Source organism: Leptonotus elevatus, chromosome 7, assembly GCF_054856555.1.
Source record: "Leptonotus elevatus isolate MCC_2025b chromosome 7, RoL_Lele_1.0, whole genome shotgun sequence".
Taxonomy (NCBI): domain Eukaryota; kingdom Metazoa; phylum Chordata; class Actinopteri; order Syngnathiformes; family Syngnathidae; genus Leptonotus; species Leptonotus elevatus.
This window is the reverse complement of record NC_141245.1, coordinates 20,993,001-21,020,878: the sequence shown is the minus strand read 5'-3', so window position 1 is coordinate 21,020,878 and position 27,878 is coordinate 20,993,001. Positions and strand designations below refer to the sequence as shown.

Here is a 27,878-nt window from a genome sequence, read left to right as displayed (position 1 = left end):
GTTGCTCACCCTCTGAGATAAGAGCGCAAACAACAATGCAGTAGGCCTATACACATTTTATTGTTAATTACGTTTGTTTAAATAAAGTTGGAAAACATGAATCCTGTCGGCCACAAAAAAATAAAAAATAATCTGACGGTGGCAGCAGGCGCGCGCACTAGCATCAAGCAAGAGAGCACTGCGGTGGCGGCTGCGCGCTTGGAGCTCCTCGAAATGCAACAGCGGTCAAGCGGCGGCGTTTTTCGGTAAGGACAAAATATGAACGTTTTTCTTGCTAAAATGTTGAGTTGTGCTCGCGTGTTGTCGTTGATTAAGACATAAACGTCCCCACACGCCAGTCAGTCATCTGTCGTGCCTTTAAAAAGGTAAAAAAAAAAATATATATATATTTTTTTAGGAGCGATTGTCGTCATACTTTAGCTAACTATGTGAAAATATAATACAGTATACTGTACCGTAGCACTTCTTATTGATTTTGCGCAATATAATCACCAGTACATCTCTAAAATTACAACTTAAATGTGGTGTTTCTAGAGATGACCAACTGCACTATGTACTTACGTAGAAGCAAACAAACAAACAAACAAACAAACAAACAAACAAACAGAACTCTACTGCTTCAAGCCAAAATGTCACCCTTTCGGTGTCTTTTGTTGTTGTTGCCTTTTCTTGTCCACTTGCCAAAATGTCTACCAAATTTCACGTTGCTAAGGGAAGCTGGCTTGGGTGGTGGAATAAAAAAAAAAATTGTAACCGGAGTCAATTATTGTACAATTGCAGCTTCAAACTAGTACGTGCCTTGTCAGAATTGAATTTACGAAGCCACATTCAATGTTGCTAAGTGAAACTATCTTTAGGGCAGATTTTTTTTTTCTTGTCCAATGGATTCACTTGAGCTTCAAGTTGCAGACTTCAAGGGCTGCATTTTTAAAACAAAGTCCCCGAAGGCACTTCAAAGATTAGTCAAACTTGAGAAGAGCATTGATTCATTCATTATTCGAACCCCAGAAAATTACAATATTAGACCCACTGTGTCCTTTTTGCCTTGGCTTTTTGAGACTTTTTTTTGTGCGTCTTCTCATGATAGACATGCGTACCAAATTTCACATTGCTCAGTGAAACATTCGGTCATGTTGTGACCTTGTGTTGTTGACTTATTAGTTTCCTGTAAAATGGTGAGTCATCAGATTTGACCACAATGTTTCACTGACAAAATAACAATCTCATACATCCTTTCTTATTTTACATAATCTCACATTATAAGGTACTTTGACAATCGCACCATGTTTTTGTGGTTCCATGAAACAATAATACTGCACAGTATGTTGTTTGCAGTGCCCGGAAAACGGATACATTGCAGTGCTCAATTGCTTGCAGTTTCCCACTGGAACCTTTTCTGGAACAGATTATTATTTCCATCACACTTTGATCTCCTCTTTATTAATTTTGTGTGCTGCTGTGAGCATTGGCACACCTTTTGGAACAAATAAATCCGGCCTCCCCCCGTCTTTATTGTTTTTGTAAGGAGCTTACTAAAATCCTACTTTAAGTCATTTTTCATTACAGTGACTTAATGTTCTTCTCACACAGTGTAGCTATGTAAAGTAACACCGATGATTGTTAGCATTTTATTAAGCTAACTTGCAAATAGTCCGCCGCTCTGCGTGTCGAAAGTGAGGAAATGTGTTGTACGCATGCACAGACACACTCACACACACACACACACAGTGGCGCATTGTATCATGCGCCCTGTCTCCTGCTAGTGTCCACACAATCTAACGTACAGTATTTACATTTTGACCTCATGTGTTTCTCTCTCAATTGTGCCATATTATTGTGTATTTTTAGGCTCGCATCAAAACAGAAATGAACACAAACTAAACAGAAGAATGACACAAATCAGTCTGTGTGACATTTCAAAAGCTGTCTTGCAACAATAATAAACAACAAAAAATGTTAGCGACTCTAATTGAAGTAGATCATTTCATGGTTTATTTGCCTTTTATTTTAGCATAAGCTTAACCTTTAAAACTAAAAATATTTATATTTTTTATGTATTATTTACTATTTTTCTTATTGTATACAGTAATACATATTTTATTTATTTATTATATATTTATATGTATTTATAATATAATCTGATATTGCTTATTGTAATACTGATTAATTTATTAATTGTGTTTATTTTAAAAAAAAATTGTGGGAAGAAAACCTTGATAAAAATTATCGCATGGCAATCAAAAATTACAATTAGATTGTTGTGTATTTGTCAGCATTAAGATAAATGGTCGTTTTTTGTTTGTATGTTTTTAAAGGCAAATCTATGTGGCTGTTTAAATACATAACATGGAATTTGCTCCTTTTTTTTAATGGTTAGCGATCCACTCTGACATGTCAAATTTTTACAACTCCTACCTCACTTGTCATTCTTTATTCGTCCATCTGCTGCGCTGTTTCCTCCCTCCCCTCCCCTCCCAGCAGCAGTAATAATAATATGTGACGTCACAGTTGCCACGCCAACGAACAATGACTCCACTTGAATCAGCCTGCCGAAGGCATGAAAAAGTCCGAAGGACCCTTGCCCGAAATTCAACAGGAAGTCTGCCATTTTGATTTGAGCAGCCATTGTAAGGGTCAATTTGGCCATATTTGCAAATTTGAAAAAAAGAGCCCCTGACACCGGTTTTATAGCTTGATCCTAAATTGGGTTAAGGTGTCTATCATAACAGGTTGTACCAAAAAGTCTCAAGGAAGTCTACCATTTTGTTTTGAAGCAGCTAGTTTGGGTCAATTTGGCCAGTCACATTGGCACATCCAAAAATATCTTTGTGGTACCAAAATTGGGTGGACATGTCTATGATAATGTTCCGCACGAATAAAAGCAAGTCTCAAGTCGGCCATTTTGGTTGGAAGTAGCCATTTGTAAACTCGATTCTTGATTGATAAGAGTTGCTTGCAAAAGGGGACGTCAGCCTAAAACATTTCTTGACAAAATGTTAAATGTGACTTCACCAGTCTAAACATGACATTCTGATTAATATTTCATTTGTAGAATATGAGTTATGCAGCAAAATCAAGGGGCGGCCATTTTGCCACTTGCTGTTGACGGAAAGGCAACGACCAATTACAGCTCACCTGTTTTCTGAAGCTGATCTGTGATTGGTTGGTAACTGGCATCATTTTCAAGATGGCCACCTTCTGGTATTGATAAAAAAAAACTGCTTGATTTTGCTGCTTAACTGATATTCCACCTACACAATATTAACCAGAATACCTTATTCAGACTGCATAGAACATATTGTCAAGATTTTTTTTTTTATTGGGTTGACTTCCCTTTCAAGCTCATAAGGTGGACAAGCTTCAAGTCCATCGCGTACCCTCGCCGTCCTGTGATGCTAGCCTGCGGTTGAGGGCGGCCCGTGACCAGTCCCAAGCTGGGGAAGCTAAAGGTGGTGCGGCGGCAGCTGCTGCAAAGGTAGCCCGTTTGCCGAGCTCGTCCGCTCCGACCTCCTGGCGACCGCGCCATATTGATGACATCACTGCCCGTTTCTTTCAGGTATGAACACCAGCCCTTTGTCTCCTGCCTGGCCGGCTTGTACGGTTGCCAATGGCGACGATACCAAAGAGCTCGAGTACAGCCGGGAGAATGCTGCTGCAGCAAGGTGCGCACACACGAGAGTGATTCCTTTCATGTTGTCTGTTCATTTTTGGAAGGATTCTAAATGAGTCTCTGTGTGTTACAGGTGGAGTGCAGCAGTTTGGGCCTCCTGATCCTCACCTTCCTTGTGAGTTTAATGTTTCTATATTTCTGGATCGAAGCCCAAAATGACTACAGTGACTTTGACTGGTGGGTGCTCGTCACGACACACAAACACATTTGTCCCCAAAAGTCATTCGCTGCCATTGACGGCGATAGACGTCAAAAATTCATTTAAACTATTTCTATTAGTTTCACATTTTTCCACTTTTGTTAACAAGAATATGAAAACCTAGAAAAACATTTTTTACATTTAGAACAGATATAAAATGTTTGATTAATCGTGAGTTATCTAGTGAAGTCATGTGATTAATTACAATAAAAAAAATAATCGCCTGATGCCACTAATTAAAAAAAAGAAAAAGAAAAGATGTTTAAAAATTAGTCATCAGACGATTAAATTTTTTAATTGTAATTAATCGCATGACTTCATTAGTTAGCTAATCACAAACTTTATATCTGTTCTAAATGTACAATTAAAAAAATCTAGGTTTTCATACTCTTGTTAACAAAAGTGGAAAAAAATGTGAAACTAATAGAAATAGTCCAAATGAATTTTTGACGTCTATAGCCGTCAATGGCAGTGAATGAGATTCATTTTTCCTCCCTATCTTATCTTGTTAGGTTCAACTTTGGCATTTTGGGTTTCTGGTTCCCTTGGTCGCTGGTTTTGCTGGTGGTTGCTGCTGCGATCTTCACATACATTGCACTCTTACTGGTATGCTTGATACATTACAGTGAGAATCTGTAACATGGTTATTTTCAATAATAACATTTTGTCTCATTTTAAAGTTGTTACAATTCTAAGCGGCGTGTCATCGGGGCCTTCAAGGCCTTCTCTGCTGTCCCCAACATCAAAACACAGAGCATTTCAAACTTTTTTTTTAAAGTAAAAAACGTATTTCCAACAGTCTTTTATCTTCATTTAATGGCATGTGTCTTGTTTGTGGATTATCATCAGTATTATTTATCCAATTGGTTTTCTGCTTCTGTGTGTTGCTATATCAGCATAAATTTCCCAAGACCTTCAGACGCAGGAGTGCTTAGTAAAGGCCTACGTTTAAAAGGCACCGCCCACTACTGAAATGTATTAACCAATGATGTAATCAAAATTTACATTGATATGTGGTTTATTTTAATATTGCGATAACATTGTATTTTTAATGGTTGTATCAAATTGTAAAATAATTATTTAATCCAAGTATTTAATTCAACTAATTAAATAATTTTAAAGTGCATGTAAATGTTGAGTTAAAAAAATAATTCCAATTTTTTAATTGTTTATAAATAATTTACTAATAATCAGTTAACCAGTTATTTAATAATAATAATAATAAAACAGTTAAATGTATATGTTAAATGGGTTATTTTATGTATCAACCAATTATATAGTATGGAGCCCCTAAAGGGACATGGGAGAAAAAAAAATGGAAATATGTTTCTTATCCTAAGAAAGAACAAGAAAGTTTTTTGTTAGGACAAGAAACATATTTAAAAAAAAATTTCACCCATGTCTCTTTAGGGGCTCCGTAATATAGTAACAATACGAATACAAATGAATAATGTATCTTAATACGTTTTTGTTTGTATTTACAATAAATAAATGCATTTAAGAATGTGACCAATGAATGAATAAAAAGAAGAAGAAAAAAAACATGACCCATTTTTGTAAAAACCCTTATTTGCCCTTGCATGAAATTGTGTTTGTGTATCCCTAATTTTGTGGCCTGTGATTTTGTGTTTTATTATTAAGTATTTTATTTACAAACATAACCTTTCATAGATGTCTTCTAATAATAATGACAAGAAATGCATGAATGTCCCTTAGGTGTTGGCTGTGTGTCTTCTGTCTGAGGGCCAGCGGTTGAACCTTCACTGGAGCCACAAGGTAGACCATCGCCACTTTGTACACTTGATGTTCTCCAAACAAGAAAAAATATTATCCGCCAAATACGGAATCAGCATTGCAAAATGAAAGATGCAAGTCAAGCTACCGCTGTACCTAAATGTGCTTTTGTGGCCTTGTTTATGTCAGACTGGCATCACGGTGACTTTGGCCTTCTACATGCTTGCCACGATCATCTTGTCCAACCTGTGGCGCAACGAATGGACCACGCTGCTGCTTTCGCTTCAGGTTGACAAAAAATATATAATAAAATAAAAAGAAGAAGAAGAAAAAAAGAAATGCATGTATGACTTTTCCGTCCCTCATCTCTGACTAATTGTGCCATCTTGGTTTGTCATCAGGTAACTGCGCCTGTGCTCCACGTGGCCGCCGTCTTACTCATGTCAATCATCTCCTGGCCCGTCGCTTTGCACTTTTTTCGCATGAACAAAAGAGGTATGTCACCATATTATGTCGTTATAAATCACTGTCAATATTAGGGCCGTTAGAAAAAATCGATTCGGCAATATATCGCGATATTACAGCGCGCAATTCTCGGATCAATTCGATATGCGGCCGAATAGATTTTTAAACATAAATTTTTTATGGGAATATTCAACAAAACGTCTTACTTAGGGTTAGGATTCACACAGTTCTATTAATGGAACATTAAGCCTTAATATTTTATTTCAGTGCTGTTCAAACATGAAACAGACTGCAACCTGAATTTTCAGATAATTAAATACATTTTCATACAAATCTTACAGTGTAAAAAAAAAGAAAAAAAGGCAATAATCTATTTTTAGATTCATATCAGGATTAATCGGTATCGAATCGAATTGTGACCTATGAATCGTGATACGAATCGAATCGCCAGGTACTAGGCAATTCACACCTCTAGTCAATATTATTAGATCAAATCAGTAAGGAATTGGATTTATAAGGAATTAAGCATGGTATATTTATAACTAAAGTCAGATAGCTTAATGCTAACGCAGTGGTTTTTAACCAAAACAACCACCGCTGTTTTCTTAAGATGGAACCAAGTGGCAGCAGATCAAATGAGAACAGCAGAGGCCCCAGAATTGAACCCTGTGGAACACCATGCGTTCTGTTATACACTTGAAACCTTCGTCTGACCACTTTTTGTTTTGTTTGACATTGTATGAAGGGGTTACAATAATAAAAGAATCATACAACGTACCATCACAACAGCCACGAGTCGATGACTGACACTGTAAATACTTGTCTAAACTGTCAAATTGAAACAAAAAACTTCTTCGACAGCGCGTCAGGTGGCTGTTTTGGGCCTTTACCTGTCCGGGCTGTTCTCCCTCTACCTTGTCCCTTTGGGAATGTACTCGCCGTGCATTAAAGTTGAGGGGACGCTGGGAGCCGCCCCGGCGCTCATCGGACACCGAGGAGTGCCCATGGTAAGATGGTCGCACCCGATCACAAGTGTGAGTCTCACTTGAACGTGTGTGAAGAGCCTGAAGGTGTTTCTTCTGCTCTTTTGGGGCAGCTGGCTCCTGAGAACACGCTCATGTCCTTTGAGAAGGCGGTGGAGGCCGGAGGTGTCGGACTGGAAACGGATGTCTCCATCAGGTGCTCCTCTGCATGTGTGTGCGTGTGTAAGACAGAGAAAATGTACGTGATCCGCTGAATGATGCAGCAGAATCGGGGTCAGCTTACGTTCGTTCTATCTCGCTATAATTAACGTGGCAACCTCACGGGTGGCGATTGAGCGGATGCGGCGTGCCCTGAAGCTAGCGTGCTGCCCGTGGCGCTAATCATCTTAGCGCCACGCTAATCCGGTTAGCCCTTGGCCCTCTCGCACACCAACAACTCATGGCAGGTTAGCGGGAAAACAGAAATGGGTTTAGTGGGGCAGACCGAACTTAGTTTATTGGGTTATTTCAGAAACACTGTCGCTCAAGTGAAATGGTGGAGGAAAATAGAGTTATTATAAAGTACTAATGCCCTCACATGTGGGCAAGGAGAGTCATCAATTTTTTTTTAGTCCTGCTGTGAAGAGCAAAAATCTGGAAGGAAATGATGCTGTCAAAGCACGACAGATGTCTGCGTAGTTCAGAAAAATGTCAACAAAGGATTACTTTTGTCTAATTTAACTCATTGACTCCCAAGTTTTACTGGATTTTGACTAATTTTGCCAAAGGTCCACAGAATATTATGTTCTATTGCTATGAAAACATGGAACCTACCAAAAGAAAGATTAGAGTCTCTTCTTTCATCAGGAAAAAAGTTTTTTATATCTGTTTCCATTTTGCAGAAATTTGCATTAGAATATAGCTAAATTTCATCATTTTTCACAAATCTGTTTAAAATAGTAGGGGAAAGAGCTTTTTGCAACATGGCCCTGGTTGATCTCTTATACTCTGTTGCCACCTGCAGGCTGTTTTTGCAATAACTACCATTGCTTTAAGCATTTTGTTCAGTTTAGAGGCTGCATCGAAAGCCTTCTGTATGCTCTAGTGTAACAAAAACAACATAAAAACATATAAATATGTCTTTGGGAGCACGGTAATATTTAAAATAGAACGTATTTAGATGTTTTTGGAGCAAATGAGTTAAGCCCATTCCAACATAGTTCCTTGGCACCAAAATGGCAACAATGCACTACTTTCCACACTGTGAGTGTACGAATGATGGATTTGCCATGAATGCTCATTATTGCGGTTGTTTGCACATTCCAGCTATGACGGCGTTCCCTTCCTGATGCACGACCCCACCCTAAAAAGAACCACCAACGTCGCAGAAGTTTTCCCAAACAGAACGGACGCAGAAGCCTCCATGTTCACCTGGGCCGAGCTACAGCAGCTGAACGCTGGCGAATGGTTCTCATCTGTAAGGGAAAATACGCAGATAAACATACTGATACAGCTGGGCTGTATGGCTTTCAAATAAAAACACATTTTTAGCACCAACATCGGATTTTGAAGGAATCCCTCCTCTCTCGCTGTTTGTTACAGAGGGATCCATTTGGCAGCGTGTCTTCCTTGAGCGAGGCAGACCGCGAGCGGGCGAAGAACCAATCGGTTCCCTCGCTGGCTAACTTCCTGGACGTGGCGTCGCGCAGCGACCGACGCGTTCTCTTTGACCTGCGTAAGCCGCCTTCGGGGCATCCTTTCAAGGACTCGTACATCAACGTCACCCTGCAAGTGGTGTTGGCAAATATTAACTCCTCTCAGGTAAGTGTCCAGTCGGAAATAGCCGTAGCTTGATAGCATAGTTAGCTTAAGTCATGTTTTTGGGAAAACAAGGAAAAATAAATGGTATTTTTTGTTTACTTGGAAACAAGTCAAAAAATAATTTTAAAATTAATTATGCTACCAGGCTAACAATATTAGACTATAAGCAGTCCTCTGCACTAATTGCATATTTTTGTATCTAGTATTTTAAATAGGGGTGTCAAAATGAGTCCGTACTGGGAGAATTCCAGTCACAACACAGTAGACACGCTCACATTAAAATTTAACAGTAATAAATGTAATAATAATGCATATATTTATGGAGACTGGGGTCAAGTTATATAAAAATGTGCAGAATTTCACAAGTTACTTCATGTTAAAGATGAGATTGCTCTTAATATGAAAATAAAAATGCACTGAGCTCTCACCGTCTTACAAATGCAATTATGCCATCTAGTGGCAGAAAAATGACCAACACAAATCAATATCATACGTTTTTTACAGTTTTTTAACTCATTTGCTCCCAAACACATATAAATACTTTCTATTTTAAATATTACCATGCTCCCAAAAACGTATTTATACTTTTTTTAAATGTTTTTTTTATGCTAGAGCATACAGAAGGCTTTGATGCAGCCTCTGAACTGAAGATAATGCTTAAAGCAATGGTAGTTATTACGGCCAGCAGGTGGCAGCAGAGTATAAGAGATCAACCAGGGTCATGTTGCAAAAAGCTCTTTGCCCCACAGTTTTAAACAGATTCGTGAATAATGATGAAACTTAGCTATATTCTAATGCTAATTGTTGCAAAACGAAAACGGATACAAAATTACTTTTTTTCCTGACGAAAGAAGAGAGTCTAAACGTTCTTTTGTTAGGTTGCATGTTTTTATAGCAATGAAACACAATATTCTGTGGGCCTTGCAAAATCCGGTAAAACAGCCAGGAGCTTCAGTGAAAATGGCTGGGAGTGAATGAGTTAATTTTAACTAATTATTATTATGATTATTATAAAAGATGCAGCCCTATTTCTACAAGTTCAAATTTTTGTCCACTTTTATGTTAACTATCGTATGGAAGCTAGAAAATAAAAATGCGATTAATCGTGAGTTAACTATTGAAGTCATGCGATTAACACATGATTAAAAAATGTTATCGCCTGACACCCCTAATTTTAAAGGTAAGTTTTTTATCGCTGTGTTTCTAGGTACTATGGCTGCCATCTGAGGGGAGGGATCAGGTACAGTCTGCTGACCCTGAGCTGCAGCAGACTTCAGGACAACGCTTGTCCATTCCGGATCTGATGGCTGAGCACATCACCACTCTCAATCTTCACTACAGCCGCATGTCACAACAGCAGATCAGGTACACACTGGCAACGCCGGATGAGTGAGGCGGTTTGGCGGCAACGCTGTGTAAAAGAGGTTCGTCTCTCTCTTTTGTGTGTCCGCAGCAAGTACAGCTCGGTGAACATCAGCACCAACTTGTTTGTGATCAGCCAGCCGTGGCTCTACACGCTGGCCTGGTGTGCCGGGGCGCACTCGGTCACCACCAACTCCATACACATCCTGGCGAAAGTCCAAAGGCCGCTCTTTCTCATGGTGAACACTTCATTTGTATTCAATTCAGGTCAATCTAGAGGAAGAATACACAATATTAGAAGAAATTAGGACCCAGCTGGCCAATATTAGCTGTTTTAAAATCAACAAAAAATTCTGCAGAATGTATTTTTATTTATTTATTTTCACATTAAGACATTAATGTAAGACAAAGATAACGACAGTTAATCATCCCTCTCTTACAAAAATTCTGCAAAATTTTTGAAGATTTTTCTCTCTGTTGTAAAGTTGAACAAATACTAAGGAGCAAAGTAATGTAAAACAGCCAAATGTTATGCCTGTAATTCATAATTTTGTTCTTGTAAGTGTTAAGGGACCAAAAAATAAGTTATTTTATTCATAATTTTTTTATATTAACTCATTCACTCCCAGCCATTTTCACTCTTTCGCTCTCGGCTGTTTTACTGGATTTTGACTGATTTTGCAAGCCCACAGAATATTGTGTTCTCTTGCTATAAAAAATGTGGAACCTACCAAAAGAAAGATTAGAGTCTCTTCTTTCATCAGGAAAAAAGTAATTTTGTATCTGTTTCCGTTTTGCATCAATTAGCTTTAGAATATAGCTAAGTTTCATCATCATTCACAAACCTGTTTAAAACACGGGCAAAAAGAGCTTTTTGCAACATGGCCCTGGTTGATCTCTTATACTATGCTGCCACCTGCTGGCCGTTTTTGCAATAACTACCATTGCTTCAAGCATTCGCTTCAGTTCAGAGGCTGCATCAAAGCCTTCTGTATGGGGTAGCATAACAAAAATAAAAAGTATAAATACGTTTTTGAGTGCAGGATAAAGTATTAAAAATATATTTATATGTTTTTGGGTTTGAATTGAATTATTGGAATTAGCACCGGACTCAAAAAAGCTATACCAGTATACAATATTTGTAATAATAAAAAAACAACATTACATGAAACATACACAATATTAGAGGAAATACTACATAATTAGGAATAAATAGAAAAATAGACAAAAGAATAAACAAATATTAAATAAATATAATCATTAGAAATAAATACAAAATTATAAGACAAAATCTTTTGATAAAGTATGAGGAAAAATACTAACATATTAGGTAGGAAAATAAAAACATATTACATAGAAAAAAATATGGTATTGAATTCCAAGGACACCTTATATATTTATGAAAAAAAAAAAGTAAATAAAAAAATAGGAAAAATATGTTCTCAAATATACACTAATATTAGACGAATGAAAAAAATATTCTGGGGAAAAAAACATCTTTAAAAAAAATTGACAAAAGTACACAATGTTGTCAAAAAGTGATCTTTCAAATGCATAATTATTCCCTGCGGTGTAAATGATCATATTCACATACACGCTCTTTCACTGTTTGTCTCTTTCCAGACTCCTGAGGAATATAACATGATATGGATTCTCGCTGACGCCATTTCTGCAGTCCTCATCATCGCCATTTTCATTTTCCATTGGTGCGTACATACACACACAGACAGGCACAAATATTGTGCTCATATTCTGCATATATTTTTAGACCTGCTTGTGTGTGATACAGGTGGCGAGAGAGAGGTCTGCCCTTCCTGTCTGGCAGTCGTCAGGCTCATGAAAACGGACCATACAGCAAGTTTAGAACGGGTATGACAAATTTGTTCATCATTCTGACTTTTACTTTAGAGCTGGAAAAAATGAAAAATAAAAATGAGCCCTCCATATTCAAGTGTCTTTAATGTGTTTGTATTCTGTGTATGTGTCGTGTGTTAGACTCCTTTGAGGTGATCTGCATTCATTGGAGTCCTTTCCATTCCGACTACCCCGCCCACCCCTCACCCCTCACCGGATCCCTCATCTCCATCCCTTTGGTCCTCACCCAACCGCATCTTGCATGAGCCCCCGCATGTCCAAACCCTGTAGGAACAATTGAGGATTTTTTTTTAATTTTTTTTATATAATTTGGCCCAAATTGTGAATGATTTTTTTTCTCCAATGTTCAACTTTGTAGGTTCACACTGTGTATACAACCTGAAAGTCATCAACATGAATGTCCCCACGTGATACACTGTAGCTATCCTTGACTTCGTTGACCTCTCATTTCAACTTTTTCCAGAGCTGAGCGACGTCTGGTCCATCTCCAGTGTCAACGCCGCACCGGACCAGCGTAGCCCACCCACGTCGCCAGCGCACGCCCATCTGCCCACCATCGCTGAGGAGTAACGACAATATGCGCATCCACAAAGTATACACAGCATTTCACTTTTGCAACACATGACAGCCTTATTCCAAATTGGGATCAGTTCTAAAATGAGAAATCACATACAGTGAACCTCTGTTTATTGAAAGGGAAACTACCCCTCCATATTTAAAAATAATAATAATAGTTTGCTTGCATAATTCACCAAATAACCTGTTTATTACTCTAAAAGAGATAAAATGTTGAGAATCAAACATAATGTGCATTTAAACACCAAATGTTCAACCAAACATTTCATCTATGAAAGTCTGTTAGCTTAATGCTAACTTAAAATGTGAAATGCCATAGAGAGGCTAAAGGAACTATAGAAGCAATGTTACGGGAAATATCAACTTTCAAGCAATCATTTTGATACATATAACTAGAGCTAACCAAAGTCTGCTAGCTTATGAGAAATGCCATAGAGCGGCTATTGGTAATTAGCAAAGATGTTACCGCAATTCTAAACCTTTACACAACTGCTACACAATCTGTTCATCCGGATCATCTCATTTACTGACAGGATGTGTACAGAATTCTGAGAACAAATGACATTAATGAATTTTGGAATAAGGCTGTAACAAAACAAAATGTGTAAAAAGGGAAGCACTGTTTACAATTTCCGGATTCACAGAAGTTCAAACCACAAGCACAGTTGAATTCTGAGATGTTGCAGTGAAGACAAAAAAAAGAAAAGAAGAAAAGCAGAATTACAGACATCTTTTCAAAAAGTGACTGCACTGCTGAACTCTTTGCTCGCACCTTGTTGTCCACATTTCAATACAGCACCATTGGATCAACTAAGCTCTCAGTTTTCCAGTGGATAAAAGTACACGTCATCATGGACAGGATGAACTCAAAGCTGATGGAGAAGATAAAGACCTCTTTTTTTTCTTAGATGTGTACAGGTACCAGCTGCATTACACCAAAACTTTAACTGTCCTTTTTCGCGTGATTTTAATGGACGCTGCTCGATGGACTGACAAAGTGAATGTACCACAGGACGCTCCGCTCCGTAAGGTAGCTACTAGTTCATATTGATCTACAAGGTGAATGTAGTACTCAACTTAGGCCATAATTGGTAATGGAATACTCCATTTTTGTGCCAAATTAGTCAAGCCAACGCCATTTTATGATCTTCTGTTGTCGCAATTCAACATAATGAACTTGTTCGTGGTTGTTTTCAATGTGTTGCTGTTCCCTATTTCATCATTATTGGGATGAGAAACGTCTGAACCTGCGTGTGTAGCATACAGCTACATTCAAAATTAGTATATTTAGAAATATATGGTTTCCCACGGGTATTTGATGTTAATTTATTGTGTAGCCCATGTTAAGAGGGTGGTCATCTTGCGTCATTGTTTATAAGGAGGTTGTAATTACTAACGCTGACCAGCAGAGAGCAGCATTTGCTACATCGTGTGCATGCATGGCCTTAAGGGAAGCTTCGCATTCTAAAGCGAAGAAGAGCCACACGCAATGTGGAAAGAGGAAAGAGTCGTGAATTAAACATATTTTGCGTTTTCCAGGAACTCGAAATAAAAACCCACAAAAATTGTATGTGTAGCGACAGATTGCATTTTGCACCACACTACACATGCGCGAGCTTTGATCGAGAGTTTTCTTGTCCTAATGAGAAAGTTTCTCTCTCTAATGAAGTCAGTAGTAGTCCGTAGTTCCCCCGCCTCCAAGCTATCATCATGCTTTACATTTTGACGTCACATGCGGGCCATGCGGGTCTTGGTTGTTTGGGTTGCCAAATAAGGCAGCTATCCCCCTACATGTGAGGGATGGGTTTGCTGCGTGTTTAGTCGGGTGTTCTCCTGGAAGTCTTAAGGAAACCTGGCAATCTTGATAAAAATGCAATTGTAAGTAGAACTTCATTGTTACAAAAACAGCGTGTGCCATTAACATTTGCTGTTACATGACAGGAAGTAGCTCCCCCAAAAATGTATTTCAACATTCTTTCGTAACACTCTGAACGTGTTTGTCAACCTTATTCAGTCTTAGCATTTTCCTTCTCTTTGTATGAGTAATTTTCCCAAATAAAAGCTGGTTCCAGTAGTACGTACTGTAGGATACAAGCGGATGCACAACGGCTTAAAGGCAACGTAATGCTTTGTAAGAGTATTTCACCATGCATACTACTATGCATGTTTTACAAAACAAAATATAAAAATGACTTGTGTTGAACTTTAAACTATCAGAAAACTACCAAAAGACTGAGTATGAATCAGCATTTAAAAAACGGACAAAATAGTGCTGCGCTTACTAAAGTTTCTGTGGTCCTCAGTGGAAAGATCCATGTTAGATTCTCAATGAAATGTTCTTACAATGTCAACTGCCATTAAACAAAAATAAAATTTGGGGACATTGGAAGCACTTTTTTTGTACTTTTATTTGTGGCTAGCACGTTTTGAAAGGCTAGCAAGAGTAATGAATATCACACAGCAAAAAAAAAAAAAAAAAAATTGCAAAAAAAATCTGTATACTAGTGTGATGAAAAATATATTACTGTACTGTACATGGTAAAAAACAACAATAAAACTAGCATAGCATAACACATAAATAGCCGTTACCTCAATAAATAAATAAATGCTCTACATTTTCTTTTTGAGTACATTTTAATATTTTACACTGGTCAAATGCTATTAAAATCACAACACTTTGCAAAGAAAAACAAACTGAGCAACAAAAGAATAATGTAAAGTTTGGCACGGTGAAACTTTTTGTAACATTTTCCAAGCATTCAAGGACATCTCCTTGCTTCAATTAAGCTAAAGTACATTTAGCACATTAACAAATGCACCAGCTACCACTTAAGCTAACAAAGATGCTACAATCCAAAAACGTAAGCACGTTAATAACACCCCAAAAAGAAAGTTATCTATTATCTATTTTAATTTACTCAACTAAATAAGTTAGAGTTAATAAACCCACTCCAAAAAAATTTTTGTCGCACACCAAAAAACATCCGTGCTAACATCAATGGTCACATGATGGATGCACATGCTACTTGTTACTAGGCAGAAGCCCATTTACAAAATATTTCATACACTCTAAATGCCAAAAGTCTGGTCACATGACGCGTTTATCCCATGTTGCTGTGCACAGTTTCCTGCCTATAATTCCACATTCAAAGAAAAGAAAAGAAACAGAGTACAAATGAAAGTATTTTCCAGCCACATGTTATGTTTGCGGTTTGTTGCTGGGCAGAATTTGTGTGAAAAGAAAATTGCCAATTGTATTTACTGGTCACATGACAAGTTTGCTACTTGTTGCTAGGCAGAATTTGGTTCTACAAGCTCAGTAGTTGAGTTACCTTAGCATTGAGTGGTTAGCTTCTTGTTGCTAGGAATAGTTAGCTTAGCCATGATCACACCCAAGTGTGTTGTTCTTCTCAGAGGTAATCGTCCTCACTGGACGTCTCGTCCTTGTCGTCATGGTAACGCATGTGGTAGTTGCTGGGACCTTCACCGGGGTCATCGTCGCTTTCACTTCCGATCGAACTCTCGCCGGGGAGCTTCCAGGGTTCCGAGCTGACAGAAGGCCGATGACTCATCCACCACAGCTGGTGGCTGAAGGTCCGCCCCCAGCTGCAGTGCTGGCCAATGGGACGCAGCAGGCGAGCGAGCTCGGCGGCCTCCTGCCAATAAGACGTTCACTTGGTGTGCGTGCGATCGGACCGCTGCTTGTTCATGGCGGTCAACATCTGGCTGATGTATGATGTCAGCAGGTCGTCCATCTTGTAGCCCTGAGAGGAATGCGGATCACAAATAAGGAATTAGGGCTTTGATAGGCTTTTTTTGTGAAAGTTTAAGAAAACATGGAGTTGTTTGCACAATTCTATGGAATTGTTTCGAAGCAGAATTTGTTGCAAATACAAAAAAAAATTATTTCCTGGTCGCCCTTTGTTGCTAGGCAGAATTTGTGCCTGTAAGCCCAGAAATAAAACAAAATTATAATTTTGAGAGAAAAAAAATCCTGTGTTTGCTCCTTGTGGCTCGGCAGAAAGCGTATGAACGTATAAAAAAAAAAAAAAAGCAAATTGAAAAAGAAAATTACTGCTCACATGACAAATTACTCTTGTTGCTAGGCAGAATTAAAGCCTCTAATCATGCTAAAAAACAAATAAATAAATCCATCTGACAACACTATATAGATAAGAGTATATGGCCACTTCTCATTTATCGATTGACTTTTTTCCATTTAAAATATGTTGTGACCCACCAGCGAGGTCTCGCAGAGGAGTTTGCTTCCCCTGACGAGGTTTCCGATGGTGATGTGGAAGTACGTGTTCCCGCTGCTCCAGTTGGAGATTTTGGTGAAGGGATGTGTGACCAGAACGTCCTGCCGTGACAAAACAATGACATCATCAGTCACACGGTGTGGCTGTGTTGCTAGGGTTGCATAATGTGGAACATTTCCAGTAATTTCCTGTTAATTCCCATGGAAAATTTCAAATTTTGAAAATTCCTGATATTTGGCAACCACATTGTGCTTATTTGATCCGAAAACCAACCTTGTTCTTTGGATCTATGAGACTGACTCCATGTTTGTTGATGGCGATCAGGAGGATCTCTGGGTAGTTGGGCTCTGTCGTTTGCTGAAGACAAAATCGTGCTCAATCTGGGCATGAAGCAGCATTGGGTTCAAAAGAGAGGAAGCTTCCCATTTTTACCTTGACTTCAAAGAAGGCGGAGCCAAATGTCGGCCATTTGTAGATGATTTTAAGAAACATCAACTTGGCTTCTTCTCTGGATTTACCGGCTTGCTTGTTGAAGAAGGCGACCACGGACTATATATAGACACACACACACACACACCATTTTTCAAAATAAGTCAATTTACTGTTTCAATTTAATTAACTCATTCACTGCCATTGACGGTTATAGACGTCAAATATTGATTTGACCTATTTCTATTAGTTTAACATCTTTTTACACTTTTGTTAACAAGAGTATAAAAACCTAGTATTTTTTATTGTACATTTAGAACAGATATCAAATTTGTTATTAATCGCAAGTTAACTCGTGAAGTCATACAATTAATTACAATTAAATAATTTAATCGCCTGACGCTGCTAATTTTTTAATAATCTTTTCTCTTTAAAAAAAAAATCGCATCAGGTGATTAATTTTTTTTATTGTAATCGCATAACTTCAATAGTTAACTAACGATTAATCATACATTTTATATCTGTTCTAAATGTACAATAAAAAAAACAAAAGTTGAAAAAATGTTAAACTAACAGAAATAGTTCAATTGAATTTTTGACGTCAATAGCCGTCAATGGCAGTGAATGAGTTAATGATATCATAGAATTTCCAGGTTGACCCTCTTCCAGTCGTCCGGGGACATTTGCCGGATGAGATCCTGAGGGACCAGCTCACGCAGCATCTTGGGAATGGTAGGAAAGTGGGACTTGTCGTCCTCGAACTTGACACGGTAGATGAGCGCCGCCAGCTGGAAGACTTCGTCTCGTGAACACTTGTGGTAGCCACGCAGGTATTTGGGCAGCTCCTGGTTGGAGTGGTCATCACAAAAATATAAGAAGTTGTGCTTCCTTCTTCGGTTGTCTTCTGCCAAGCAGGACTGACCTGGTAGTAGTGGAAAATGGAGTCGGCGAAAGAGTCCTTTCCCGGAACGGTACTGGTCCACAACTTCTTCATGAAGAACACCTGATAGGTCAGAGAGGGAACTGCTCCTACAGGGTGAATCAAAGGATCTCTGGTAATGCCTCTAAAATGGCTGCTTTGAACAATAATGGTAGATTTACTGTCTTTTTTTTTGTGGGTCATGATAGACATGCCTATCAAACTTAGAGTAGGCCTACGGTGCAAAGTCAAGATGGCTTTGGGGGTTACATTTGGGGCTAAACAGACATTTTTTTTACCAAGATTGACCACACAAAACAAAATGGCCGACTTCATGTGTTTTTCAGAAATGGACTTTTCAGACTTTTTTTGTGGGTCTACTCATGACAGGACATCCTTGCCAATCTTGATGTTCGGAAGTTAAACTACTTTGAGGGGCTGAATATTCCAAATGATCGAATGACCTCTGGACCAAAATTGCCTAGAATGTCCACTTTGAACCAAAATCAAATCAAATGTCAAATTAGTGTCATTTCGGGCATGTCTTCTTCAGGCCTTTTTGTGGGTCTATACATTAAAGATGTCAACCGAATTTCATGTTGCTAAATGGGCGCAACTAAGCCAAAAATTGACGATTCCAACCAAAATGGCTGATTTCCTGTGTCTTTTTGGTTTTGGGCAACCTTTTTTTTATTATTTTTTGACTTTTTGGTGGGTCTACTCGTAATAGACATGCCTACCAAATTTCATGTTGCCAAATCAAACTGGCATTGGGAGCTGCCTTTTTTTTTTTTAATATTCCAAGGATTCCTGGAAATGGCAAAGTTTAACCTGAAATGGTGAACATTTCTGTATACAAGTTATCCCATATTTACTCTGTTGCTTATGGCTTCTTGAGGTTTTTTTGTGGGTCTACGCATGATAGACATGTCTACCAAAATTCATGATGCTTAGTCAAATGGTATCATTTGGCTAAATTTGTGCAAATGAGCTATTTGGGCCCAAAATGGATACTTTAAACTAAAATGGCCGACTTCCTGTGCCATTTCGGAAATGGCTTCCGAAGACTTTTTTTTTGTTGGTCCAACCAAATTTCATGCTGCCAGCCAAGCTAACTGGCTTCGAGGGCTGCTGTAAAAATATGCTCATACCGTCTTTTACTGGCCGCGAATTCTTGATCCAGTCTGTCAAATGACGGACAAAGTCAAAGAAGAAGTCTCCCTCTGGAACACTTATCACCTGACACACCAACGTAGAGCTAAATTAATCTCACGAAGGCTCAAAATGAAGCTGTTTTTGATGAGAATTGAAAAGGCACCTTGTCAGAGATCTTGACAAAGAGGCTGAAACCTTCTGGGGATTTGAGCAGCAGTCTGGTGGAGATGTTTTGACAGAAATCCTTGGCTTTGGTGCCGGACTCCACCTCAAAGGCCTGCACAGTTCATATGTAAGCGTAACGTGTCGTCACAAGATTTATGTTGCTTAGCATCGTGTGTTTTGTGCACGTGTCCCACCTCGTCGGTGTCGTCAGGGAAGTAAACCTTGTGGAAGATCTGCGTGGTCTTGTGCTGGATGGCCTCCACTTCCACCAGATGAGGAGGGTACTTCCTGGAGCCGTTTCTGTTACCACGGCAACCACCACCACACAAAATGAAGTTTTGGTTCGCGTTGAAGACATTTTAGTTTAGTTTACAGCTGGGATGTGCAAATTCAGGCCCACCATGCATTTACATTATCAAGAGGTCAAATGTATTTGTTCAGATTACAAATAATAGAAGGAAAACGTACAACAAATATATTTTTTTTTAAATGCATTTTTTAAACTTCATTACTTAATCGGTTAACAAATTTACTGTAAATAATAACAGAAGAAATATTAGTGATTTTTTTTATTTTTTATATTCATTCAACACTTCAAAAAAAATTGGGTTATTTATTGGAAATTATGAAAGAAAAAAATAGTCAATTAAGTTTTAACATATACATTTAATGTTTTTATTTGATTTAATATTGGTATTTGTGAGTGCTTTTAAGTAAGATAACAATGTTTTAAATCAAATAACTTTTTAAATATTGGTGAATTTATTTTACAAAGTAAAATAAAATATTCTAATAAAAACATTTTAAAACTTTGTTTAATTTAATTATTGGTTAATTTATTTATTGTAACTAATAAAGGGAAATATATGACTACAATTAACATTTATAGATATACATTTAACACTTTCAAAATGTATTTTACCTAAAACATTTTATTTATTGTTAGTATGGAAAGAAATTTAAAATATACATGGTAAATATTTATTATTTATTTTAAATGTTTTGATTCCAGTAAATTAAAGAACATTTATTTGTATGTTACATTTTACTGTATATATGCAACAGATTCATAGATTTTTTTATATATATGTTTATTATAAATAAAATAAAAAATATTAGTAAACTCTTCAAAAGTTTAAGTATAATCAATGTAACATGAGAATAAATGATTTTATTGTTGAAATAAACAATTTTACGTACACATTTCAAATTATATATATTTTTTACCTTATTTACAAATGAGGTGACCCAGCTTTTATTTTTTATTTCTGAAAACCAGTTATGACCCTTGCGCACAACCTATCAAGTCATACACTGTGATTTGTAATTTGCGCTTTTACCGTAATGCTTTGTGCAGCCTGTGCATGCAGTCGGTGGAGAGCGGGTGTTGCTTTTTGGACTGCAAAAAGCGCTGGACATGCGGCAGCAGCACGTTGCTTGGAGGAAAGAGGCCGGTGCACAGCCACAGAAGCTCCCAACCTCTCTCCTCACTGTACCTGCCAGCACAAACTCACATAGTTCAGTTTCGTTGATCATTCTTAATGTACAAAAGAGAAACTCGTGGGCGATTTCATTTTTGTGGCATCGACTGACGGTTTCTGTCATTTTACAACGTCTCTGTTCAAAACAAAGTCAGGACACAGCCATGGGGGGGGGGGGGGGGGGGGGGTCAAGTGTAGGAAGGCCAGCTTCTACCTGCCCTACATCTACGTCAAAGGTGAGTACGCACTTGGCGTGGTTGTCTGTTAGCTGCTTGATGACCTGGCAGAAAATCTCGTCCTTCAGGGGTTCGGCCTTTAGTGCGCCCTCGAAGATCTGGTCCGTCAACTCGTTGACTGAGCGAGTGCGCTTGGATGGGTAGTCGCCCATGTACTTCATCACAGGTAGGACACTTGCTAAGGAAGGTGTTGCTTTTGATTAGTACAGTTAAAAACATGGTCACAATGTGGAAATGACTTAGTAATAACACAGTAGTAATATAATTTAAAATATGGTAACAACAGTGTAATAACTAACACGGTGATAACTTGTTAATAGTATGTTAAGAACAACACATATTAACATCTAACAACATGTAATAACTGCTTAATGTGTAATAACATTGTAACAAGCTGTTACTATGGTGATAACATGGCAACAACATGGTTCTAACATGGAAGTGGCGTAATGTGTAATATATGTGACAGTAAAAACATTGTAACATGATAACAATGTACTGTAACATAGTAATAACAGTAACAAGATGGTAACATGCAACAATATAATAACATTGCAAAATGGGAACATGTTAAAAACATAGTACTGACAGTAATGAAATTGTAACAACTTGGTAGTAACAGTATTGCCATTGGAATGCAATATGCTAAGAAGTTTATAACATCGTAATACAGTAACAAGATGGGAAAGGATATCAATGAAGGCCATGCAGGCCTCCTGACCGAGCTCCTCGTGGTGGACCACCTTCTTTAGCAGTGGCTGTTTGAGAGGCTCTCTGGTGCAGCTCCACAATTTGTCCTTGCCTCGATTCTTGGTCACCATCACCCTGCTCAGAGTGTGTTTGGGGGGAGGCCTGCACCAAGAACACTGATTACAGTACTACACTCAAACCTGATTTGAATTTGATTTGGTTTTAAGCCTAAATTTTAAATATTGAAACCCTAACTGTAAGGGAAGGTATGAGCTGGGATGAAAGAGGAAACTCCACTTGTTGTAGACTTTAGTTCATGCTATGTAATTACTAATAAATACTTTGTGACTATTTAAGTGTTCTGGGTGTGTACCTAAAGTAGTCATAGGAGAATTCCTCTAGTGTGTAAGGTTTGACGGAGTCTTCACTGTCAGGCAGGACAAGCTGTGAGACCCTCACCGACTGTTGCCTCTGATCCGGTGTCATGGTAACCAGTGCCTGATTGGTTGGATGACATAACCATCATCAACAGCAAGTCATCTGCCTGATTCATAATTATACTAGGTCTCGTTATCTCACCACAATCTCCTGCTGCGGTCGCGTCATAGTGGGCAAGACGTAGACCGAGTCTGCCGGGAAGTCTCCTCTCTGATTGGTTCTTTCATTGACGCCATGCGCCCAGCCTGAATTAAGAACATGCTCACCGGTGTCCTGGTCCAGCAGAATCAGGTCTCCCTTCTGGAAACTCAGGAATGTGGATGGTTCACCATCTGCCAAACAGTCAGAGGACAACCTGTGACTTCTATGTGTACAAGAACCCGTCCCCAAGTCCAGTGAGAGCATACTCTGGTTCGGACTGTCTTGTAGTGCCACCACGAACTTGGACCTGTTCCTCAGGCCTTCCAGGAAGGTCACCACCAGGTCACGAATATCCTCGGCATTGTTGGAGGTGAAGGTATACTCTTCTCCTTTGATGGTTGCCAGCGTGAAGCTCTGACTTTGCAACTTTCCGCCCCTTGAAGGACAAGAATATTTATCGTTAGTCACTTGCGCACATGAAGTTTAGTGATCCATGGCATTGTTGCTCAGAATTTCAGCAAGCCTTCCAACCAGTCTTGACCATACCGTTGGTCCTTGGGCCTTCAATCCTCTGGTTTCCACGTAAGTCCTTACAGACATGAGGGATTGTCGCCCCAACACAAAGTCAAAACATAACTATTGCTCAGACCAAAATATGGACTACAGTTCCTGGCGTACCACCACCAGTGATTCCTCTGAAGGAGAGTTCTCGAAGTACCTTCTCCTGAGCCTTCAACCTTCTAGTCTCCAAAGTTCTTTCAGAGTTGAGGAACTGTTGCACCAACAGTTCCCAGTTCAAATGCTATAATGGATGGCCATTACTGAGCCACAAGAGGGACTACATTTCCCAGCATGCCTCACCTGCTGCTGGACACAGCAGTGATTTCTGGGAAGGAGAGTTCTAGCAGGACTTGCTCCTGTTCATCCACAAAGTAAACGCCGGTCCAGTTGACGGCGACGATGAGGTCGTTTTTGGGTAAACTTGGACCTGTTAGCAAAGGAACCAAATCATCAGGAATGTCCAGCTCAATACTTGGTCAAACTGGTGATTGATTCTTACCAGATAACTTAAAGGCTTCATAGAATCGAGAGAAGAGCAGAGGCCACTTGTGGCGAGCAAAGTCCACCACTTCCTCTTTCACTTTCTGGGTATCGAATCTCTTCTGAGTGTATATGCCCTGAACAAAGATAAAAGAAAATTCAGTTCCTTCACTCATGAAATTAATCACAATCACTTATCAAGTGCACCTTTTTGTGTGCTGCCATGATGAAGTGAGCCCACTTCTCCACCGTTCGGGATGTGCTAATCTCTCTATCGGGGATGTAGGATGGGATGAGGCTCAGCAGGCGCTCCAGCAGGACCTCTGAGCCATAGTCCACGTAGTACTGCTGGGATGCCAGTTCTGCTAGATCGTCCTAGGCCAATGAAAGACAAGAGTCTTGAGTCAAGGTTCGGGTTAATAAGCTTGTCTACATAAAAGGATCATCCCTCAGAATGGAATAAGGACCATGTCTACAGAAGAGAAAGACTATCTCCACAGAAGAGATATAGTTTGTCTACAAAAGAAGAGAAGAAGCATCTCCACAGAAGAATAAAAATAACTGACTACAGAAGAAGATAAGGAGCATGTGTAGAGGAAATGGAGGAGCATGTCTACAGAAGGGAAGGATCAGATCCACAGAAGAGAAGGGACAGGACCACAGAAGGATCGTTTCTAGGGAAGATTAGATTTATGTCTAAAGAAGAAGAAGAAAAAGACAATTTCCATGGACGAGAAGAAGCATGTCTACAGAAGAAAAGAAAGATCATGGCCACTGAAGATGAGAAGATATATCCTGTATGGTGGAAGCACTTACCCGGTCACAGCGGTACTCTCCAAATTTGACACCCCTGACGGTTTGCTGGTAGATGAGATTGGTGGCAACGGTGTCGTCAGAGGCGCAGTGCCATGGTGTGAAGATCTCCTTCCTGAAGAACAGCCTCCAGGGGGCGTTCCTCTCCTGGGCTCCTTGCTCCTTGGCGTACTGCTCGCACTGCGACACGGCGTCCATCACATGGTCGTTCCCGCTGCCCAAAGATGACACCTGGACAACGCCATCAGATCAGATCATAATGATGGAAAGCACCTCCACCAGGAAGAAACTCTTGAGATAGTGTGTTCATATCGCAGAACCTTATCGAAAAGTGCGATGTAGAGCGAGAAGCCGAATCGGTCGTTCAGACTGATCTTGTCGGACAGTGTTTTGCAGAGCTCCTTGGCGGTGGTCGCCGAGTCCGTCAGCAGTGTTTTGGTGGTTCCATCCATGAACGTCACCGGAAGCATGATGGGTTTCTTGGACTTGGTAGCCTGGATACGCATTTAACAACTGTTATGTAACTGAATTTCACCCGTAAAGATTGTGATGCATTTGAGACTTATCCTGAAATTCCAAACCAGCTAACTATCCTAAACCTTTTGTGAGTAGCATATGAGTGTGTACCTGTAGCTCCAGCCAGGATGGAGGTTGTGTTCTGGTGCCATTCACAAATGTTCTTCTCAGTCGTTCTTCACAATATGGGGCGTAACCTGGCGGCCCGCTGTTAATGAAGTTCCTTAGGTACTGCAGGTGGATGTGCAACACCGTACTGTCACCACACGATCAGGTATCATCATTACATCTGGATAAAACAGTCTTTGTCCTGACCTTGAGGAACTTGTCGGATGGTGCGAAGCAGCCGACGCACAAACTGATGAGGATCCAACCTCGAGCGTGCGAGCTCTTGGATGGATTCTGACTCAGCTGTTTGCAGATCTGACAGTAGATCTCATCCCTAACGCACAGACATAGTGAATTGTTGCCAACCCACAACATTATTATTGAACCCAGGCCACCTGAGTGAAAAGTAAGTCCGGACATACATTTCTATAGCGCTTATCGTCATTAGGATCCTGGCTGAACTGAGGTTCTAGACAAAATTCATGGGATTGTATTGTGAGAGGATTGTAAATGTCTTATAGGTGAAGAGACAATTGCAATAGTCAATTGCAAGCCAAGGAGATAAAGGCACAAATGATCAGTTGTAGTTTAGAAGGCGATAGCATGAACTTGGACCTAAATTTAGATAAAGCTGGAAGGTTTTTAGTTGTAATATGTTCCTCAAAAACCATGACCTGGTCCAAAATGACCCTAAAGTCTAACCCGGGAAAACTACTATTATATATGGGATCAAATCTTAGATAAAAAAATGTTCACCTCAGCGTTGGCCTCAGGATGCCGTTGCCGATGATGAAGTGAAGTTTCTCCAGGTTTGACGTTGGCCGGTCCTCCAACATGCTGTTGCCATGGAGACCGGGCTCGCCATCATTGAGACGCTTAGTGACCTAAAAGTTGTCCGTCGCTTTTTAACTCTGCAGGAAGTTGCATGAGAAGATCAAAATGATCTTTTCTCTTACCTCCTCTGTGATCTTAGATTTCTTCTTCAGGGTGAGAGACACCAGCTTGTGTCGGATGCTGCTCTTTCGATGGCTGTCAGATTGAGGAGTCTGGAGACAAGAAAACAGAATTTGGACTGAAGATAGACCTCAAAATTAATACGCTCAGTTTCTCAAGCAATCGGAGATAAGTAATATATTTTGGTTTCTTGAACTACCAGAACAGCAAAATGAAACATGTATGTTCTGTTCCTAGAAGAACCAGAACACCATGGTTCCTAGACCAGGTAGCATTAATTGAATACTGTACGTTAATCATTACAGTTTGTCAGAAGCTCGTGTCCCCTGTTCTGATCCTCACCCACCTTACCTCCGCCTCCCCCTGAAGAGCCTGCAGCTCCCTCTTGTACGTCTTCTTCCCTAGGGTCTCGTAGATCTTGGTCATGACCGGAATCTTCTCACTCCCATCACTGATTGCTGTATGGTATTTAGGCTCGGGCAGGTCCCCCATGAACCTCAGCACCGTGATCCACACGGCCAGAGCCGCCTAAAACCGGGATAAGGTCCACATGGTCATCATCATTTCAAAAACTTGGCGATTGGACATGACGTCTTTGGCCCACCAGCTGGTCTCCTTCATCCTCGTGAAAAAGCAGCGGCTGCTTGAGTGGTCGCCGGACGTACGTATGTGTGGTGGTTCCCTGGAAGTAGGTGGCGGCAAACTTGGCAAACTTGTATTCCGACAAATCCTCCTCGTCGTCGTCCTCCGGCAGAGGAAGAGCCTCGTCCAGGTCCTCCTCTTCCAGCTGCCGGTGGGTTCGCTCCAAGTCCTGCAGACAAAAGTCCAGCTCAGCTGATGTTGTTTAAAAACTGCACAGTAAAAGAAGGAAAAACTAAAATGGCTAAAGGCTGAAAGGGTGGTAAAATCCAACAAGGAAACTTACCTCAAAGCCGGCAGGAGCTTGTCCCTCCTGACCGGGAAAGGAGCTGGTGGTCCCCAGGAAACCGAACATCTTGTCCACCATGTCCGAATCGTTGACAGGTTCCAAACGGGCTCGCTGCGTCTGCTCTACCAGTTCCTTCTTCCTCCTCGCCTCTTCTTTTTCCTTCTTCTCGCGCTCGGCGTCCTCTTTGGCCAGATGGACTAGACGTTCCTGCAGAAGACATGATGATTTCAAATGGGAAAAATGGTGGACACTTCCATCTGTCCGTTGACGGATGGCCACATTTTCAGCGGGTGCTTTATGACGTGAAGCTTCAAAAAAAATACACGGACTGAGAAGAACCATCTGTACTTACCTGGGCCGACGGACGAAAACCTGAATCAGTCCGTGCTCAGTTAGTGAATTATTTTCAAGACTTCGCGTCATAAAGTATTCGCCCAAAAATGTGGAAGTATGCGTCAAAAGGTAGCCATCCATCAACGACGGGGCTGACGGAGAGACGGAAGTGCGTACCTCTGGGACTAAATGTGTCTTCCTAAGAGCTGTTGGTTTGTTAAACAAGTCGAGTGTTGTGTAGACTTGCCCAAAAAGCTTAATATGTCCTCAAATTTGAAAGCTTACCTGATGTTTGCGTTCCGCTTCAGCTTTGGCTTTCTTGGCAGACATCTGGTTCCTCAGCTTGGTCTCCTCGGCCAGACGCAACTTCTCAGCCTCCAGCCTTCTTCGGTACTGACGCAACACAGAAAAGAATACAAGTAAGTTGCACTTTAGCTTTACCTTCGGGCTGGGCAATACGGCCTTAAAATAAAATCGATATAATCGATGACCATGACTTTGCGTTTTCCTTTCTGGGATTTTCTTTGCTTCTTGACATACGGAACACAATGTGAAAATGTCAGATAGGACAAAATGTCTCCCACAAACCCGATGACGGATATTTGGTT

General features: G+C 39.9%; 2 protein-coding genes across 10 annotated transcripts in view; one reads left to right on the top strand and one right to left on the bottom strand.

Moving 5' to 3' along the window:
* Window positions 1-136: 136 nt before the first annotated feature.
* Window positions 137-15,056, top strand: gdpd4a (glycerophosphodiester phosphodiesterase domain containing 4a). Of its 4 annotated transcripts, none has more exons than XM_086080193.1 (18): window positions 137-245; window positions 3,342-3,475; window positions 3,557-3,662; window positions 3,744-3,812; window positions 4,410-4,475; window positions 5,586-5,645; window positions 5,793-5,891; window positions 6,005-6,098; window positions 6,930-7,075; window positions 7,165-7,247; window positions 8,357-8,507; window positions 8,633-8,851; window positions 10,059-10,216; window positions 10,305-10,452; window positions 11,837-11,919; window positions 12,003-12,082; window positions 12,209-12,354; window positions 12,552-15,056. In XM_086080193.1, exons 4-17 carry the CDS (start codon window positions 3,795-3,797, stop codon window positions 12,331-12,333), a joined length of 1,530 nt encoding a protein of 509 aa, XP_085936319.1. In that variant the 5' UTR covers window positions 137-245; window positions 3,342-3,475; window positions 3,557-3,662; window positions 3,744-3,794; the 3' UTR covers window positions 12,334-12,354; window positions 12,552-15,056. The 4 variants fall into 4 exon arrangements, with proteins under 4 accessions (XP_085936319.1, XP_085936318.1, XP_085936316.1 ...); XM_086080192.1 differs by lacking the exon at window positions 12,209-12,354 and having other exon boundaries at window positions 3,744-3,847; window positions 4,382-4,475; window positions 12,552-12,680; window positions 13,309-15,056; XM_086080190.1 differs by having other exon boundaries at window positions 3,744-3,847; window positions 4,382-4,475.
* Window positions 15,057-16,185: 1,129 nt separating this feature from the next.
* myo7aa (myosin VIIAa) overlaps window positions 16,186-27,878 on the bottom strand; it is a 28,289-nt gene continuing 16,596 nt past the window's right edge. For all 6 annotated transcript variants that reach the window (XM_086080184.1, XM_086080185.1, XM_086080186.1 and 3 more), the window contains 28 exons: window positions 27,556-27,663; window positions 26,935-27,144; window positions 26,614-26,820; window positions 26,361-26,537; window positions 26,012-26,101; window positions 25,812-25,939; window positions 25,263-25,389; window positions 25,059-25,178; window positions 24,752-24,925; window positions 24,435-24,662; window positions 23,826-23,993; window positions 23,638-23,755; window positions 23,439-23,565; window positions 22,844-23,013; window positions 22,578-22,768; window positions 22,372-22,496; window positions 22,003-22,160; window positions 21,321-21,474; window positions 20,932-21,087; window positions 19,786-19,891; window positions 19,590-19,703; window positions 19,423-19,510; window positions 18,275-18,381; window positions 18,012-18,197; window positions 17,356-17,472; window positions 17,197-17,280; window positions 16,905-17,024; window positions 16,186-16,428 (listed from right to left, as the gene is read on the bottom strand). In XM_086080184.1, coding sequence (XP_085936310.1) covers window positions 16,336-16,428; window positions 16,905-17,024; window positions 17,197-17,280; window positions 17,356-17,472; window positions 18,012-18,197; window positions 18,275-18,381; window positions 19,423-19,510; window positions 19,590-19,703; window positions 19,786-19,891; window positions 20,932-21,087; window positions 21,321-21,474; window positions 22,003-22,160; window positions 22,372-22,496; window positions 22,578-22,768; window positions 22,844-23,013; window positions 23,439-23,565; window positions 23,638-23,755; window positions 23,826-23,993; window positions 24,435-24,662; window positions 24,752-24,925; window positions 25,059-25,178; window positions 25,263-25,389; window positions 25,812-25,939; window positions 26,012-26,101; window positions 26,361-26,537; window positions 26,614-26,820; window positions 26,935-27,144; window positions 27,556-27,663 — 3,951 coding nt within the window. In that variant the 3' untranslated portion in view covers window positions 16,186-16,335. The remainder of the gene's footprint in view (window positions 16,429-16,904; window positions 17,025-17,196; window positions 17,281-17,355; window positions 17,473-18,011; window positions 18,198-18,274; window positions 18,382-19,422; window positions 19,511-19,589; window positions 19,704-19,785; window positions 19,892-20,931; window positions 21,088-21,320; window positions 21,475-22,002; window positions 22,161-22,371; window positions 22,497-22,577; window positions 22,769-22,843; window positions 23,014-23,438; window positions 23,566-23,637; window positions 23,756-23,825; window positions 23,994-24,434; window positions 24,663-24,751; window positions 24,926-25,058; window positions 25,179-25,262; window positions 25,390-25,811; window positions 25,940-26,011; window positions 26,102-26,360; window positions 26,538-26,613; window positions 26,821-26,934; window positions 27,145-27,555; window positions 27,664-27,878) is intronic.